This window comes from Linepithema humile, chromosome 6, assembly GCF_040581485.1.
Source record: "Linepithema humile isolate Giens D197 chromosome 6, Lhum_UNIL_v1.0, whole genome shotgun sequence".
NCBI lineage: Eukaryota > Metazoa > Arthropoda > Insecta > Hymenoptera > Formicidae > Linepithema > Linepithema humile.
The window spans coordinates 5,050,620-5,067,806 of NC_090133.1; the positions used below are offsets into that span (position 1 = coordinate 5,050,620).

The 17,187-nt window shown below is 41.9% G+C and overlaps 1 protein-coding gene across 6 annotated transcripts in view; it reads left to right on the forward strand.

The window, feature by feature from the left end:
• Tlk (Tousled-like kinase) overlaps nt 1-17,187 on the forward strand; it is a 43,541-nt gene that overhangs the window by 6,148 nt on the left and 20,206 nt on the right. For 4 of the 6 annotated variants that reach the window (XM_012375285.2, XM_067357134.1, XM_012375286.2 and 1 more), the window contains one exon: nt 2,158-2,243. The exons of 1 other annotated variant lie outside the window; for it this stretch is intronic. In XM_012375285.2, the coding sequence (XP_012230708.1) occupies nt 2,158-2,243 (86 nt within the window). Of the gene's footprint in view, nt 1-2,157; nt 2,244-4,501; nt 4,829-17,187 lie in introns of those variants that run through there. One more of the 6 variants, XM_012375291.2, reaches the window with a different exon arrangement.

A 17,187-nucleotide genomic window follows, 5' to 3' on the forward strand; every position in this document is an offset into this window, starting at 1 on the left:
TGAAAATTGTGGCCGGCGACGAGTTCAATGACTGCGCTACTGCACTCCGCGCGAGTCGCGCTTCGCGCATTCACTCCGCTTGGATTTATTAAGCACCTCCGACTGCGTCCTGCCATTCCGAATGAAGGTTTAATTGTCACATACCAGCGTGGATTTATTTCCTCGTCACTTTCTCAATTTTCCTCTCGCGAATCCGACCGCGAATATTACGTTGATCTATCGTAGAGACGAAAGGATCGATAAACATCGCTAAATAAAAGAACGTTGCGCTGTTTGGTAACGCGCAACGGCCGGTCATGCATCGTGAACGTGTATAATGTCTTTAACGGATTGCAGTGATTCTCGAAAGTAACGGCGAGCAGTGCGACTCATTCAGTCGTATGCGCGTTGATAACAGAACGACGGACGATCTGACGATCTAAACTATTAAAATTAAAGCTTGCGGCATATAGCTAATGAGTTTTTTCATGTGACGCGAGTAAATTTGTTATACTTATAAATTATTTTATTCTAATAATAAATAATAAATTTAAAAAATTACTTGTTTGAAACTTTCTGATAATATATACATGATAAATTTATCAAAAATTAGAGATAACTTAGAGATAAATATAAAAGGAAGTAATCTTCAATAAAAGAAGCTATTTATTTCTTTGAAAAACAAATAAATAATTTTACATAAATAATGAATTTTTTAGTAATTAGTAATTAAGCACAAGATACTTTGCATAGCTAATGCGAAAAAACTATATGCTATAAGCTTAAGATACAAAATCAGCGATTATTTTCTAGGAAATTATAATTTGAGATAGATGCAAAAAGTCAGCTGTTCTTTTCAAGTCTTGTTAGTCTAGTCTTGCAATTAGTTATAATGTGGGAACAAATGTAAAAGAAAAGCAGAACAAGCCTATCGCGAGTATCTAATAAATTTTGCTTAAAATAAAAATTATAATTTTATCGGCCATTGATTTCTCTAAATTTTGCGCAAGAACAGACTCTCCAAGTCACACAATAGGAGCGTGGTTTATTCGCGGAGAGGACCGCCGGCGTGAGTTAAATCCAATTCGTTTGATCGAAATAGATAATGTCCGACATAACGTAGCCCCGCAAACGCTAATTATAGCACTCGCGGATTGCGCCGTTTACGAGCCGCTGGATGTCCAGTTTATTGCGCGCACGGTAATCATCAGCGGCGTTTATCCAGCGTCGCAGTTACGGTCGGGGATCGGAAATGCTGGCGATATGGCGATACCATTGAAGAGCATCGGTAATTATTATTTGCGAAGGTAGCAAAACCAAATATTCCGAATTTCTCTTGTAGTCAGAATCATGCAATCTTCCCTTGAGAGAATTGAATATCAAGTAAATGTACGATATATGTATAACACTATAGGAAAACTCAGCCGTATCACGTTGCTGTTATTATTGTTCGGGATCTCAAACAAAACATTGTTCTCTGTTTTCATAATAATATGTCTTGCGTTATTTGAACGAGAGAGAGAGAGAGAGAGAGAAAGAAAGAAAGAAAGAAAGAGAGAGAATGGCTGGAGTTAGTTTTGAAGGTAAACATGGATATCACAACTTTCCTCGAATTTTTCCCACTTTGTGTATAAAACGCGTATCTTTCACGGCACAATCCGAAGAAACAAACATAATCGCGATTTGACATTTCACCGTGTTAAGGTGTCCTTGACGAGTAAATTTTTTATTCAATGTACACGTGCGCGGCGACACAATGGTGCTACAGCGAAATCGCAATAAATTCAGATTAACGCGATCCTCTCTCTCGCAGTCGCGCGTGCGGCGTATAATAACGCCACCCGGTATTTAATATTGACTATCGAGCATACCGGAAGCTCGCTTGCGATATTTCCTTTTCTCTTTCCGTTTTCCGCACGGGTAACTCTTGCTTAATCTCTCTCTCTCTCAATTTTTCGCCCTTTGTGTCTTCGTTCCTTTTCTCATTCCAATATCGCGTCGATTTCAAATCAGTCGAGAAGAGGATCTCGATACATCCGTATATTCTCGTATATGCTTGTAGACTCTCGTAGATCTTGGACATCTTTTCAATTCTTATCGCAGATTTTTCTTCGCGCTTTGTCACTAAAGCCTCGAGCGAAAGGTCAAAGTGTAATTCGCTGTGACTTGCTGTTCCAGGCGCTGGCGTCAAGATGGAGCACTTTCAGGCCACCCTGGACCCAAGGAAGCAGGAGTTATTGGAGGCCCGCTTTCTCGGAGCGAGGGTGAGCTGACTATAGCACACGTCCTCTTTCTCTATCCTCTTGCGCCGAAACCAAGATATTCTTTCTTTTTTTTCTCCATCATATTAAACTTATCCGCGCGGAGAGAGGAAAGATACGATATAATATTAGAAAATGACGCGATGTTACGCGAAGACAGATCGTTCATTAGGTTAGATTATCGCTCACTCTGTTGACACATCATCGCCTTATCGTCTTCGGAACGGTTGAAACGAGTAATTAGCTCGTGACCGCACGTAATCGCCAGTAGTATTTCCCCACAAGAAACAACGTGGATTTCGTCCGCAAATTTTCCATTTATCGCTTTATCACGCGTCCCGGGAACTGACAACGTGCACCGCCGCCGACCCTTATCTCGATACTCATGATGAAACCGCGACGTTCGAATTGTCACGCACGTTGCCGCAACGTGATTGCATTTCTCTCCGTCTCTCTCTTTTACCTGAGATTTCTGGCCGTTTCAATAACTGTGCCTAATATAAAAAATCGACTACGTTTGCTGAGAATCGTTGCCACTCTCATCGATTCTCCGATCAAATCCGACGATTATTATGTCACTGGGATAGAATCAATAAACGCTGAAACTAGAATCCGCGCTCATTAAGATTCCGAAACGAGTCACACCCATAATAATGATGGATATTTGTCCGAGATCTTACGAATTAACATTCCGTTCCACTATGTTGTCATAATTTTTTTGCGATCTCCAATTTATCGACAGTGATATCCGATATAATACGAAATATTTCATTTTCCTATCGACATATTATCTTTGATAACTAAATAACCAAATTCTGAGAACCATCGATATAATATTTACATTATTCAATAGTGCAAATGTGCGGAAATATACCGATGTTCCGTTAAATTTAGGCATCCTCAGCCGTAACTGATTTATAGCTGTACAATCCGCGCAGAAAGATCGATCTGGCCGCACATATCTAGTTCTTTTCTCTCGAATACGATTCATTTACGTACACGTCGACTCTATTTTCGGCAAATTATGACATCACGGTATTATACGGAATGTCCCAAGAGTACACAATCTGTAATGCATGAGATTCCGCCTTTCGTAATCATAATTTTGTATTGATTTAACACGAAATTATAAAATATTTTCTTGATAAGGTCTCATGCGTGTAAAGCTCGCTCCTTCGAAATTACTCCCCCTGAGACATCCTATATAGGGGATATATTACGTGTCTCGGTGCAGAAACTTGCTCGTCCGCGTGTAATGTAATATTTACAACGATTCGCCGGTATCGATCGCGCTTGCATTTATTCAGACATTAGTATTCGCGACTATCGATGACGTAACAGTGACAAAGAGTATCGACGGGCAAATATCTTCGTAGAAAAGAGAGAACAGAACTCGCTTGTGTTCGCTAGCGATGCTATTAAAAATACGACAGTACACCTAATTTGATCCAGTATCTCCATTTTTAGTACACTAGATATAATCGTAATTGGCTTTTATTTTGGATTTCTAAACCAGATGTGTATATCTCAACGAAGGGTAAATCGCACATATATTACACCAGAAATGGAATCGTGAGATCGATTGGGTTAAATGCGTGTATAACTCTATAACTAACCAGATAATATATAGTGACAGCGAAACATTCGTAAAGTGTCTATATATCGGGCCTGAATGCATGAAAAATAAAAGAGTTGACTCAAAAGAATCAACTTTTCGTCAAAGAAGGGCAAAGCTGATAGTCGTGCGAGACATACCGTATACGACCAACCGACCGACCGACCGACCGACCGACCAGCCAACCAACCAACCAACCGACCGACCGACCGGCGACGTTGCCGGGTCACTCGCAATCGTGTAAGACCCGCGCGCGAAGTGTAGTGTTGTAACGTATGCATTTTGCATCCGTCACAAACGCGTCTCCGTCCATTCTGGCTTGTCCATCGCCGCAGCCGAGAGCCAGCGCGCTCGTTATTATCGTTATATCGCATCCGAAGTGGCAGCGGCGAGCAGCGGCGACGGCCGCCGCACGAAAAGGTGTGGCCAATCGCGGCGCGCCGTGCAATCGGTCCGCGTGCTATCGGAAGCACACCACATAGCGCGGCCTGGGGTCGAGCGCGACGAGACGACGTCACGTGGCGCTCTCACTTAGAGCACGGCAGTCAAGTGCGCGAGCCCCGACGCGCTCTCGCGCGCCCGTCGAGCCGTTGGGAGTAGTATGGGGAGGAAGGGGGGCGGGGCGCGCTTAAGGGTGCTCTCACATGGTCCCGACGACGACGTCACAGCCGGTATTCTCTCTTGGTTGTCGGACTGTCGTATTACCGACTGTGTTTACAGTGTTACTACCGCGTTTACACCGTGCGTCCGTTCCTTTTTCGGTCGCCGCGCTCTTTCTATATTCGATTGTTTTTTTTGCTTCTCTCTTGTTTCAATCTAACGCGTAATTTTATCCACGGTTGAGGATCGCCATGGACCGAAGTATTAACATGGACGATATCCACACATGAAGACCGCTTAAAAACTTGGCGCAAGTGACTGCTCCTACAACGTATCGACGCCGCTTCCTCCACCTCGAAGCGCTATTTCTCAGGTATATACTTTGCTCGCGATAACTCGACTTATCCAGGGTCGCCATCGACCTCTCGTTGCGTCGGGATAGCCGAAAGCGCTTGGCGTTACTTTCGCGACACATAATACTAACGCAACAGGCGTGAATTTACAGAGCATATAGACGTGTAAACATATATAAGCGCTGTCTTAGCTGACTTTGCTATCTTCTGAATATCTGGCTTTCCACGGAACAGCCTCGTTGAAACACCGCAGGATCCGTTTCGTCGCTTCGTACTCGTGCATCTCTTTGTTCACGGCTGTCCCTTTTCATCCTTTCACCGAAGGACGTAGGGTGTGCGTGCGCGCATAAACGCAGTTTCACCTACACCCACGCGACTGCGCGATGATGCAGCATGCATCAGCGTGCGACCAAAGCTGCACGAACTTCTTGCATCGCAGTGGAAACGTTACGGTTTCTTGCGTCGTGGCAAAAATCACGATTTGCCCTTGTTCTCTGAGTTATCGATGAAAATGCCTGTTTCGCGGTAATCTGATGCCAAATATTAATTATTTGCAAGTCCATTAGATAGATGAATAGATTTATTTTGTACAACTCTGAGATATAAAACCCGTCAGAGCGTACAATATTACGGATATTATGAAGATTACAAAAATTACAAAAAAGAGAAATAAAATAGCTTTTGAGTATTTGTGGAGAAGAGCAAAAGACAAAAATAGTAATAAAAATAACATTTTTAGTGCATTAGAGTAGAAAAGTAAAATAATATAAAGAATAATTTAAATAAGAACTAACAAAGCATGTTTTCTGAGCATAAAACGAATATAAATGAGTAAATAACGCATAAGAAAAATTGAAACATTAAATTATAAAGATATTGTTTCTTCCTCAAGTAGAAGTCACGAAGATCTTTCTTTTCTGTCATTTGAAATTAAACAAAATCGTTACATTCTTTATCAGCTTTCAACGTCGGCTCCACAACATCAGCTCTCAGTCGACATCTGTTAACCGGAAGTTTCATCCGTTCCTACTCCATATATTGATTGCACCGTGCCTCTCATACGCGAAAGAAAGAAATCCCCGCATCAGCTTGCCGCTCGGCCGCAGTCCAACGGCGAAGATTTATACCTGCCGTGCTCGTCTGAACCGAAGTGAGACCTAAGTCGTTGCCGCCTGTCCTCTAGTACCGCTTGTCTACTAACCGTTTATACAACGCGGCCCCCTATTTGTAGAGACCCTAGAGGCCACAAAGGTCCGTTCTATTTATACAATGTTCGAATCAAGTCTTCGTAGCAACCCTGTTTATGCGATCACATGATTGTTTCGTCGCGAGATTCATAACCGTTCGTGACTCATAAATTGCTCATAAATCTTACGCATACTGCTTGAATTGTAACTTGTTGTCATTTCAAAGATGAAATAATTGTCTACAGGTTGACATGATCCAAGTTTTTTCAGATGTGATTAATCGTCCAGATCTGTTGGTCTTTCAAACAGTTATAATTTTGTATCATTTATCTCGTTGTATCGTGTCGCCTTGCTGAAAATCAGTTTTGTTTTGTACGATTGTTCACGATCGCTTTCATCGCGAGTATCCATTGTCCGTTCATCGAATTACGCCAGATTTTCCGTTGATGCATGGCCTGTGTCTCTTTCCGGGACACCCGATGTACACGCGAGCACGGAAGGAATCCGTAGGTACCCGACATTTTGCAGTACTGTTCGTACCGAGCGCGGCGGCAGCGGCAGAGCGGCATAGGTAGTTTCCAAGCGCGAGCATCATCCCTTCGTTTCCCTTCCACTTGGCCCAATATTCTCATCCTTATCTAACTCATCCCCCTTCCTCCGCCCTCTGCCGCCGCTCTGCCTTCCTCGCCACGTCCGCTCACATCCGCAGCGTCTCTCTCGTAACCCCACCCCTATTAGTTATTTTCTCGACGAGTCTCTCGCTCTCCTCTCTCTCCTATTCCTCCCCCTCGCTCTGCCCGTTCTCTCGCTCTCTCTCTCTCTCTCTCTCTCCCTCTTTCGTCCTTCTTCCCTCTCCCCCCTATCTCTCGCTCTCTCTTTCGGAGTCACCTCTGTTGGTCTCCACATCCTTCGAGGATCGATCGAGAGGAACCCAGCACTCTGTATATATGTATATATATCCATTTCCAACCCCTTCCCTCCCCCTCCCTCCCCCCTTCCCCCCTTCTTCCGCTCCCTGTCGATTCCATTTGCTCAAAGTCCGCATAGAAACCCGAACGTTCTCCATGTAAGTTACAGCGTTAGGTATCGTCGGTAGAAGCAACCGTATCCGCTGTATCCTGTACCGAAACGGTCTTTAATTAACCCTTTATGTACCGAATCGAATTTCTCCATTCGATTCGTACTAAGACAGATGCGATTGAAGAAAAAATATTACTTTACATGCAATGTAATCTCGAAGTTTCATTCAACAAGTAATCAGCTGGCAAGCAGTAAACTTGAAATAGAAATACGATAATAACTCGACATATCGTCCAAGTTTCGGATATGTCAGATATCTACAGCGGTAGCTTTTTCCCCTTATTTTCTCGGACGTCATGACGACCGTCAAGATGGCCGACGTAGACGAAGATAAGTGCCATTGTAATCCAATGAGGAGCCTAAACCACTGATCCGCTTCGCGGTCCGTCCCGATCAATCGGCTAACTTTCACTTCGCTATTATGCAACAGTCAAAACTGGCGTTTCGCTCTGTCGCTATTCAAGTCTAAGGAATCATTAATCCTTAACTGGTTTGGTCAGATTTGTGAGCCATATAAGAAATGCATGTGACATTATATTGGGAAACTCGTTGAAAGATTAATCAAAGCGTCGCCCGTACCGAAATTATCCTAATTAACACTTTAACGTGTTGTGTACTCAATATATTTTTACGGTAGTAAAAGGATTAAAACACAAAGAAATGCAAAGAGTAGAAGATGCTACAAGCCGCAGCGGAAACTGTCGTCAGATTCGCAACGATCAAGCGAGCTTTCGCCGCACTGTGTCGCCGCTCCTTCGACACATGGCGGTGCATAGTGATATCAACGATCGCATAATAGCAGCGGTTCAGACATTCTTCCTCGTATTGTATTTTTATTAATACGAGCTACATTAATGTCGCGTTACACATAACGCGTTTGACATCAGTCCGCGATTTTTATCGGCTCGGTTATTCGCTTATTAAACCACTTAATTGACGGTAATTCTATGAAACGCGAACACTTCCTCGAGACGTGCGACACAGCTTTGTACGGGACCGTTCGTATCAGATACTCCATTTCTTCGTTAGAGATTTCCAGTCACTCGTGACTGCTTGTTCACCCTATACATGCAATACAGTATTTAGTACGCGCGATGTATACGTAGTACGTAGACCACTATCGATCCCAGACCTTAATAGGTATAAAGTTAGCGTCTAGAGTCGGCGTGTAACCAGTGTGGTGGGTGTCTTCTGGCGAATGCATCCAGTAACAATATGGCGGCTCCGGCCGCTTCGAGATGTGCCGCGTATACTCACGAATATAATTTCGTTTGCGCTTTTAAAACTTGATTTTTTCTTAAGAGAATGTTGAAGAAAAATGAGGGAGTCATAATACACGTTAGATATAAGACTGATTTTAAAATTTGGCATAAACATATTTTTATCGCTAATTTAAGAATCTCAATACAGATTAAGTAAATCGTGGATTTATCATATCGCGATTAATTACGCATAAAATTGGATAGGTGGAATAATAAAATAACATTTTATTAATCATCTTATCGAATCATTAATCGATTAACATCGGTAAATCGCGTCGGAAATATGGTAGTCACTGATTTAGGAAACATATCAGAACTGTGCTCGCTAATGGACCGCGCCATTGCGGCGCATTTCGATTCGATTTTATCGTAAATAAGAGATTCGGATAATAATACACGGTCGCCGAATGCCAGTCGAATTAACGTCCTCATTATCTGTTTGCTCATCAATGGGCATTAATTAACCGCCCGTACGTTATTAACGGTACAATCCCCGAAAATTCGAATGATCGCGCAATTCAAAAACTGAGACGGAAACTGTGAATATCTGCGACGATCGGAAGTTATTGCGGTGTCCCGCTCATTCCATTTATTACAATTATCTAAATCGTTGCTATATTTGAACAAATTTGGCTTCCTCTTTTGTTCAGTTAAATGTGGTTAGTTATCGCGAATTATCGAGAGTTCGTTGACACAAACGAAATAATGATATTACAAATCTCAAGTTGATATTTTCTCCTGATATGATCTTTCAAGTCGACACTTTTTACGCTTGCATCTGTTATTTATAAATCTTGTTGCGGTGTAAGGAAAACGCGATTTTCTTGATGACGGTGAAATCTCCCTCAAGTATTTTGAAGTTCTTTACGTTCTTCTTAGATAGTTACAGATAGAATTCTGCTATATTCATTTTTTACTAATTTTTTTTTTCTTTTAACGTGAATTTATCTGAACAATTATTAAGAATTAAACATCTAAAGGTTCGGCTTGTAAGTTCCGTTTATATATCCTGTTTAGAATATTCGTATGATGATGAACACGATTGAAAATCATTGAGAGAAAACCATGCAAATTTGCTTTCACACGCGACTCTCAATGCGGGTTTTCGCAATACACGAAAGAATTCGCCGCAAGGTCGGCGGAGACGAAGCGGACGGAAGGAGCGGAAGCGAGAGGCGGGGGGCGAAACGAACGGAGTGAGGTCGATGGAGGCGAAAGGGGACGAGCAGGGGTGTTATTGCGTGGTAGTGTGGTTAAACGTATTGATCCCAATCACTACGATATGTCCAGGCTCCGCTCTGCTGCGAGCACTATGGCCGGGTCACCGACGGAAAATGAGACTCCGGCCTGAGTTGGTACCAATAGTTTGGGTTGATGATAGAAGTATTTCACATTGTTCATCTCGATTCCGCGATCTATCAATGATAGTGAACATCAGTCGGTTCGATTATTGTACAAACAGCAAGCTATATATAACACTTTGTTAATATTGGTTATATACAACAAAAGTTAATGGTCTAAGGCTGTATATTTGTCTCTTAATATGAGAAGTCTTGCAATCTAAGAATTAACCTCGAAAACAAAAGCTTGAATTTTTTTACTGGTTCAAAAGAAAAGAGCCTCGAAAATGGAAATCGCGGATCAATGACGAAGTGTCGCAGAACGAAAGGCGGCGAGAACGTAGTCGACGCTTACGTAATGGCCTTCAGGCTCTTTTAAGGCGTACGTAAGCACCATACCCGCGTTGCTTGCGATTAATCGGAGCACGCGGAGACACGTGACGTAAAAAATCTGGCAACAGCGTGCGCGTATCACGGTGTCCGTCCGTATATTCGTAATGCTACGACTTCGGCACGAGCACGAGTGTTACGCGCACTAATTAGTCCCCGCACATTATCGGACAAATCGCAACTCTCTATCTGGTTTTGTCTCTTTCATTTCTCTATTTATTTCTCATCTTTTATCCATTTACGATCATTTTTAATTATTTTGTTTGCCGAAGACAAACACCAAATTATGTTAATTTTCTGATCTTCTTAAGTTAAATTAATACTCAATGCATAATTACTTAATGAAATACTTAGTGAAATAATACTTACAATGACAAATTACTTGGTGAAATAATTAAGCGATTCATAATTTTTACTTTTTATCTACCTTTAATTTACTTCTTTACTTCTTCGAAGTAATCGAATTGATCCACTTTGTTGTGTATAATCATGTATAATCAGAATTATCAGATTTTGTGGATGAAAATGTATACTTATTTTGATATAGTTGTAATATAATAATAATAGTTGTTTCGTGAGTGAAATAAACGTAGTGCTTTCGTGAACATGCCGGAGAATTCCGCGAGAAGCTTCTGGTTTTGCGATCGATGTGACGCGCTCTCTGCGGCAAACCGTTGGTCGCCGAAGTTTCCTGCTGGACCAATAAGGCTTCGAAAGGAAAACATATATATTTCATATTTATATTTATTAGTAAAAAAAATATATTTTGGATCAAGAAATGAATTACATTATATGAGTAAAGTATATTAGATTGCTAAAAAAAGTTACACATTTCTTTCTTAATAACGAGTTGCAAAAAATGCATAGTCTCAAAATATATTAACTTCTAATTACGATATATCTTCTTTGCATTTCTGAAGGACGTAAACGCAGAAGGCATTATTATTATTCATAATCATAAAAATACCACGTTTCGTAAATTAATGCACCGAGATAAAGCGAATTGTTTGCTACTCACAGCAATTATATTCTTAAAAGAAAAACGGTGTTTCGTTTAAATGTAAAAACTTCTGTGATATAAAGAACACGTAGAAAGTATATGACAAAAGCAAATATTGGAAGTGACATCATCGAAAGCGATTCGTTGACGTGCAAATCTTCCGGTAGTATCTTCGCCTGAGAAACCCCTGTGGATATATCTCCCGAAGGCCCCGGGCGGCCAGCCGGCCGTCCGCATTACGTTGTCGTTGTCGGTAATGCAGAGGCACGCGGCACGAGTCGATACGACAAAACCACCCCTCTCGCGCGAGTGGCGTGCATGCAATAGCATAACACTGGTGAGAGACCAGACGGTCGGTCGACGTGCCGCCTATTTATATACACTCTGCGCCCGCCGTCCAGTCGAGCGGCGACGATCGTGTCGCGTCGTCTCGCGTCGGGAGGAGCCGAAAGCACGCTCTCTCTCCCCCTCCCTCCTTCTGTCCGCCCGCGCCGTCAGCTGCACCTGCCGTGCGCCGCCACCCGCTGGCCACACTCGCCACTTGGGATATAGCCGCCGAGGGCGATGGATCTTGCCGTTCCTATCAGCTCTCAGCTGAGTCGCTGTATCGGGCAGTAGGATGCTGTGTTTGCACTAACGCACGACGATAATGATAACAGAGTATCTAATTCATCATTCAGGATCAGTCGCACTGACAACCTTGGTTAATTAAGCCTGATTAGCGATTTCCTGTCACTCTCCTGATCGTGCCCTAGTTTTATGATAGACCTCTTGCGTCGCTTCTATGTTAAAATTATCAGTTCCTAGAACAATAGTAAATTATAGCGCATTTAGCACTTTGTGCTTGTTACGTCTTACTTTAAAGAAACCATAACATTTTTCACAAATTTATAATTTTATAAAGAGATTCTTTAAAATGACATTTTAATAGGCAAGAGAACTTTTGTAGAGACTTTGAAGGTACTCTAAGACTTCAGTTCGCTACAAAGCGAAGCAATCCACGTCAATTCGACCTAACAACCATTTAGCAAAATGTGGGGGAACACCCTCCGATCGATTAATAACCCAGCACACGCTAAGAGCACCGAAAACATACTTTTCACGGACTACTTGCGTTTCCATGTGAATACGTGGAAATCAAGTGGACATCGATAGACCGCTTCCGGTTGTTGTATATATGGATGCCCCTGATTTCTTTCTGCCTGCTGCGCACTACGCCTCATAGGTCGCATCGACTGGAGGCCGTGTGCACGGATTCTTCTTCCCTTTCTTCGTTCCTCCGTTTTGCGCTTTCGTCTTTCTCGCTTCTCCCTTGCATCGCCCTACACCCTCTCCCTCTCTATCCCCCTTGTCCGTAACGCTCGGCCGTTTGCTCGGTAGCGAACTCGTGCGAATTCGGCCTAACCGGGCCGTCTCGTCTGTCGGGCGAGAACGCACGAGCGCCACGCGCGATGCCGCAAGCTCTCCTTAGCCGTGGGCGTGATTGGCCGACTGAACAATGAAGCGGGCGGTGGGGCAACACGGTGCGAGAGCAGCGATGGGGAAAGAGGGGAAGCTGAGATCCTCGCGGGCGAAGGCCAGCGAAATTCATTGCGGATAATATACGCGCCGTTACCATGTATTAATCTGTTTATCCGGCAGGGAGTTTTGGCACGCGGTGCAGAATAGATTCAATGCGTGGCGAAAAGACTTAACGAATACATTTAGAGGACATTCTTCAACCATTACGCTTCAATGCTGTTTATAATATTCGTTTATAGAAACGTTAAGATCCGTAAGTCCATTTTAAGAGCAACACAGATATGAAGCATATTCGTACGATGACTCATACGTTCCAAATAACTTTGTATAAGAGAAGTTTACCTTACATTACCTTGTGTCTTATTTGTAAGAAGATAGATCAACAATGCATTTTTATATTGCAAAAATTTATATACTATTGCACTTCTAACGTTTAGTACGTCATGATGTAATTGTGATGCAAATATCGCAGCTACGGTTGGCAACGCTGGTGCGAACGAATTTGCGGATCGTTCCTCGCGAACCTCGTCCTTCTGCTTTCTCTCTCTCACCGTGTTGTAGTCCTGCGAGAACACACGAGTGCTGCCGAGTTCCTCCGATTACGGGATGCGGTTGGCCGAGGAGGGTGAAGGGCACTGTCCCGATGCTACACCCCTGGTAGGGTGACCTCCGTTTGTTCCCTGTTCCGCGCTTCGAAGAAACTCGATAGCTGGATAACTCCGGCGGCTCTCGCTTTTCGAGATCGCGAAGACGCCAAGTATGAAACAATATTCACGAATCTCGACACATGACATAAAGCAATAACTTGTGTCAACAATCTTACGCCAAGGATCAGCCTCGAATAGAATTTTTTATCAATTCTATATCGTTCACAAAATTTGTTTTGCTTTTAATAAAAATATCTTTTTAAGCGATATTTTTATTCAGAACTATCTGAAAAGAAAAAGCAGTTTTACATCATTGCCAATCATTAATTATAGTCCACGAAACTCAGCTATATTTTATCGTTAATCGAAAATCATACTGAAAATTGACGTCTACTCGTAATCGACATCTTTCAAATGAGTAATATTCTCCTCTCGAAAGATTCTCGCTTCCTTCGAAATGTAAAACCTATGAAGGTGCTGCGTGACCTACAGTCTTACAGGCGAGAGAGATTCATGAAGCAGGCAGGCAGGCAAGTAAGCAAGTAAGCAAGCAAGCAAGCAAGCAAGCAAGCAAGCAAGCCGGTGCATGTCCCCCGTATTGATCCTTTCGATAGTAAGTGGGCACTACGCGCATTGTATGGAAGGTTTCTACATACCTACCTACCAACCAACCTTGAGAACGCCGAATACACATAGGCACCGTAGAAGCGACGCACCCGGAGCCTTCTTCTTGAGAAATTTCTCTTCCCCGTTCGTAAGTGTGCGGCTAGCGTTTTTCCAACCTTCCCGATGATCGTTATGGCGGATACCATCGGTTCTCAGAACTTCGAAACTGGTATCGTTGCCTTTCTTAGACTTTTTACAAATCGCCGCGCATCCTTCGGCGCAACGCCTTCCTCCGAGTCTACTGAGTGTCTCGACGGAAATTTCATGTCTCGACAGATTTCACTGATATCCAAATCAACAGCGAGTTCAGGTTTCATTCGTATATATATGTTATAATATCGTAACTCCTGATGATTCATCAATCGGTCTAATCAATAATGTGTAATACCATAATATTTTTTTGTTACAAAATTTGACAAGTTATTTTTGTTGGTCATTTAATGACTGGAATTAAATAATCGTCGTATCTTAATGAGTCTATAATGACCAATTATCAGAGAATGATATCTGGGAAGTATGTCGTTTGGAAATATGATGATTTAACGATTCATAATTCAGCTGTGTTCTCAAGTTCTCAAGTTTGAGTTTCTGGCGAGAACTAAAGTTTCAGCGAAAATATTTAAAAATGAGTCATACACATAAATTACATGGTGATGATGGACACTAGTGTCCATAGATACATCCTTAAGATCTGCATCGTAGGATCGTCGAGGTTCCTCAGAGCTGTTAGAGGGTTAATCGGTTAGGAATTCTCGGAATGGAGAGTGAAACGGCAACGGCCAATCGGCAGCCAACGACGAAACGGACAGACGGAGCACTCCAAGAGATGTGCATTGTGCGATGCAACGCGGTAACGGGAGACGCCCCAGAGCCCGCAATCTGCATTACCGTCCGCTTTTACCGCCACATTGAACTTCTTTCGCCGACTGCTGATATATCGACGCCTGAATAGTAAAGCGAAGCAGACAGGGAGAGAAAATACTTGTCACCCCGTCTTGCCTTCGTCCCGGTCGCGCCGAACGCTCCTTCGCTTCGTCTCGTGCTTCCATCCGTGCGATGTCTGCAATACCGCAAAATTCGATAAGCAAGTGGGAATCAAAGAGTATTAATGCTATTTTTTTCGATACTAATAACATTTTTGACGGGTGTTTATCGACTCAAAATTGATTAATGATGTCATTGCATTGTCTCTGCGAATAAAAGACTTGAATGTATAGTAAAGTAGTGATTAATTGAGATGGGTCAAAATACGCTATAAGATACTTAGTTATCGATTAATTACTATTTTACTATGAATTCAAGTCTTTTATTGGCAGAGATGATACAAAGACGTCATTAATCGCTTTTGGATCGATCAAAATCTGTTCAGTCAAAAACGCTATTACTAAATCAACACACGTTACCGGTTTAAAGAGAGGGTTTATCTTGCGAATTTTTAATACTTGTATCGAAGATTTCTGAATAGTATATGCTATTAATGACTAATTAGAAATGGCTGATTAACGTTTACTATAGAATTTGTGAATACCACATACTTCCTATAATTTTATGTTTCACTCAGTTAACTTTAATTACTAAACATGTTGAAAATAATATCTGGAAAAGAATATCAAATTACAAGGAATTTAATATAATCCGTAATTGAAAGAAAGTGTATCAAGGACATCTTTATATATTCGGTTAGTAGACATTATTTCGTGTACAAAAGGCACGTGTAGAATATCTGGTCGATACGCCATGTGGCATGGAAAAATAACGTATTCACAAAAGATCTCGAGCCTGTCGGGACAAGACGCATACCTGTAAGGACTTGTAATACGTGAGAACAGAAGTTTACCGCACGAAACCGGCATTCTTTTACCGACCGTCAATTTAATGCGCGTGAAACACGTTAAAAGTCGTCGCCATATTTTTATTGTGGACATTCTAGAAAACGCACAATTTCCGGATGTACAGATTACGCTTTCGTTTCACATGAGAAAACAGACTATCGATAGCCATCACTGTGGTGCATTTAGTTTCCGATTCGATGCGCGAAGTCAAGAGTGCAATCGTGTGTTAAAATAAGACAATCGAAACTATTGAATAAATTTGCTCGGGTCTGTATGTTTTGTATCAGTCATGAAAGTGTATCAGTCGTATTCATAATTTATTGCTGCGTTTATTTCAAATCGTATTTATCATACAATTTTAGATGAAAGACATATCATCCATATTTTAAAATCCACGTGGTGTATTTCAGTGAACATTTCTAATTGACGATGGAAAAATCATTACACGTTTTACAAATCTTGGATGGTAATAACTCTGGCTATTTCAGGATCTAATAGTACAAGTAGGTATGAAAAGTTTGAGAAAATTATTCATATAAAAGTCAAAAGAGAGTATCGTTTTCTTAATAAAACGAAGACTAAAAGAACTGTGACGCCCCCGGATGCGTCCTCTCTGTTCAAGTCTTATAAGATTAAACCGGCTCAGCTCGTTAGAACCGGTCGTTGATCGCGCTGACCACGCTAGATTTGTTGCGTGAACGTCCATTCATCATTTTCTCATTTATCTTACGCTTTTGATATGGAGGAAATGAACGGGTGACGACAACCACACGACAGCCGTCACTGTCGTTAAGACATTTTTCGATCGCGACCATTTACCTGTTTCCGTATACATTGTAATGCGAAATAATCGACTTGTACACAAAAAACTACGTTCATAATTTCACTGTGATGACTTGATGAAAGACAAAAACACGCAACAGTTGAAATCTTTTATTTCCGTTGTCTGTTAACGCAATGTAACAACGAACAAACTGATAAGATATCTCGTAACGCTATAATGATCGGTCGTACAATTTGCAATTTTACTGTCAACTTTAGCTCGCTATCTATGTCATGAACACAACACTTATATAAAAAAAACTGCAGTGACTAGAAAGATATATAACCAAAAAGCAGTTTCTAATAAATTATTATTTTCTTAGCAAATATGTCTTCAGAAAGTTTTACATAATGTATTCTTTCTTATTGACAGCTAATATTGTCATTCATACGCTTCGTTTTAATATGTTAATCGATTCTTATGAGCCGATTATGAGCTGACGTGTGCAGTTACACAATTGCACATAGAGCCTTGCGTTTCTCTGCGGATAAAGTCGGACGCACACAGCATCCGCGCGTATCCGCTTTTTTCTGTTCGCCTGAGCGGGGAGCTCCCGGCGACCACCTAGTGCCACGTGCAGGAACTAGAGCCGGCTTTCGATCGTTACTGATCTACCTACGTTAAGTGTTTG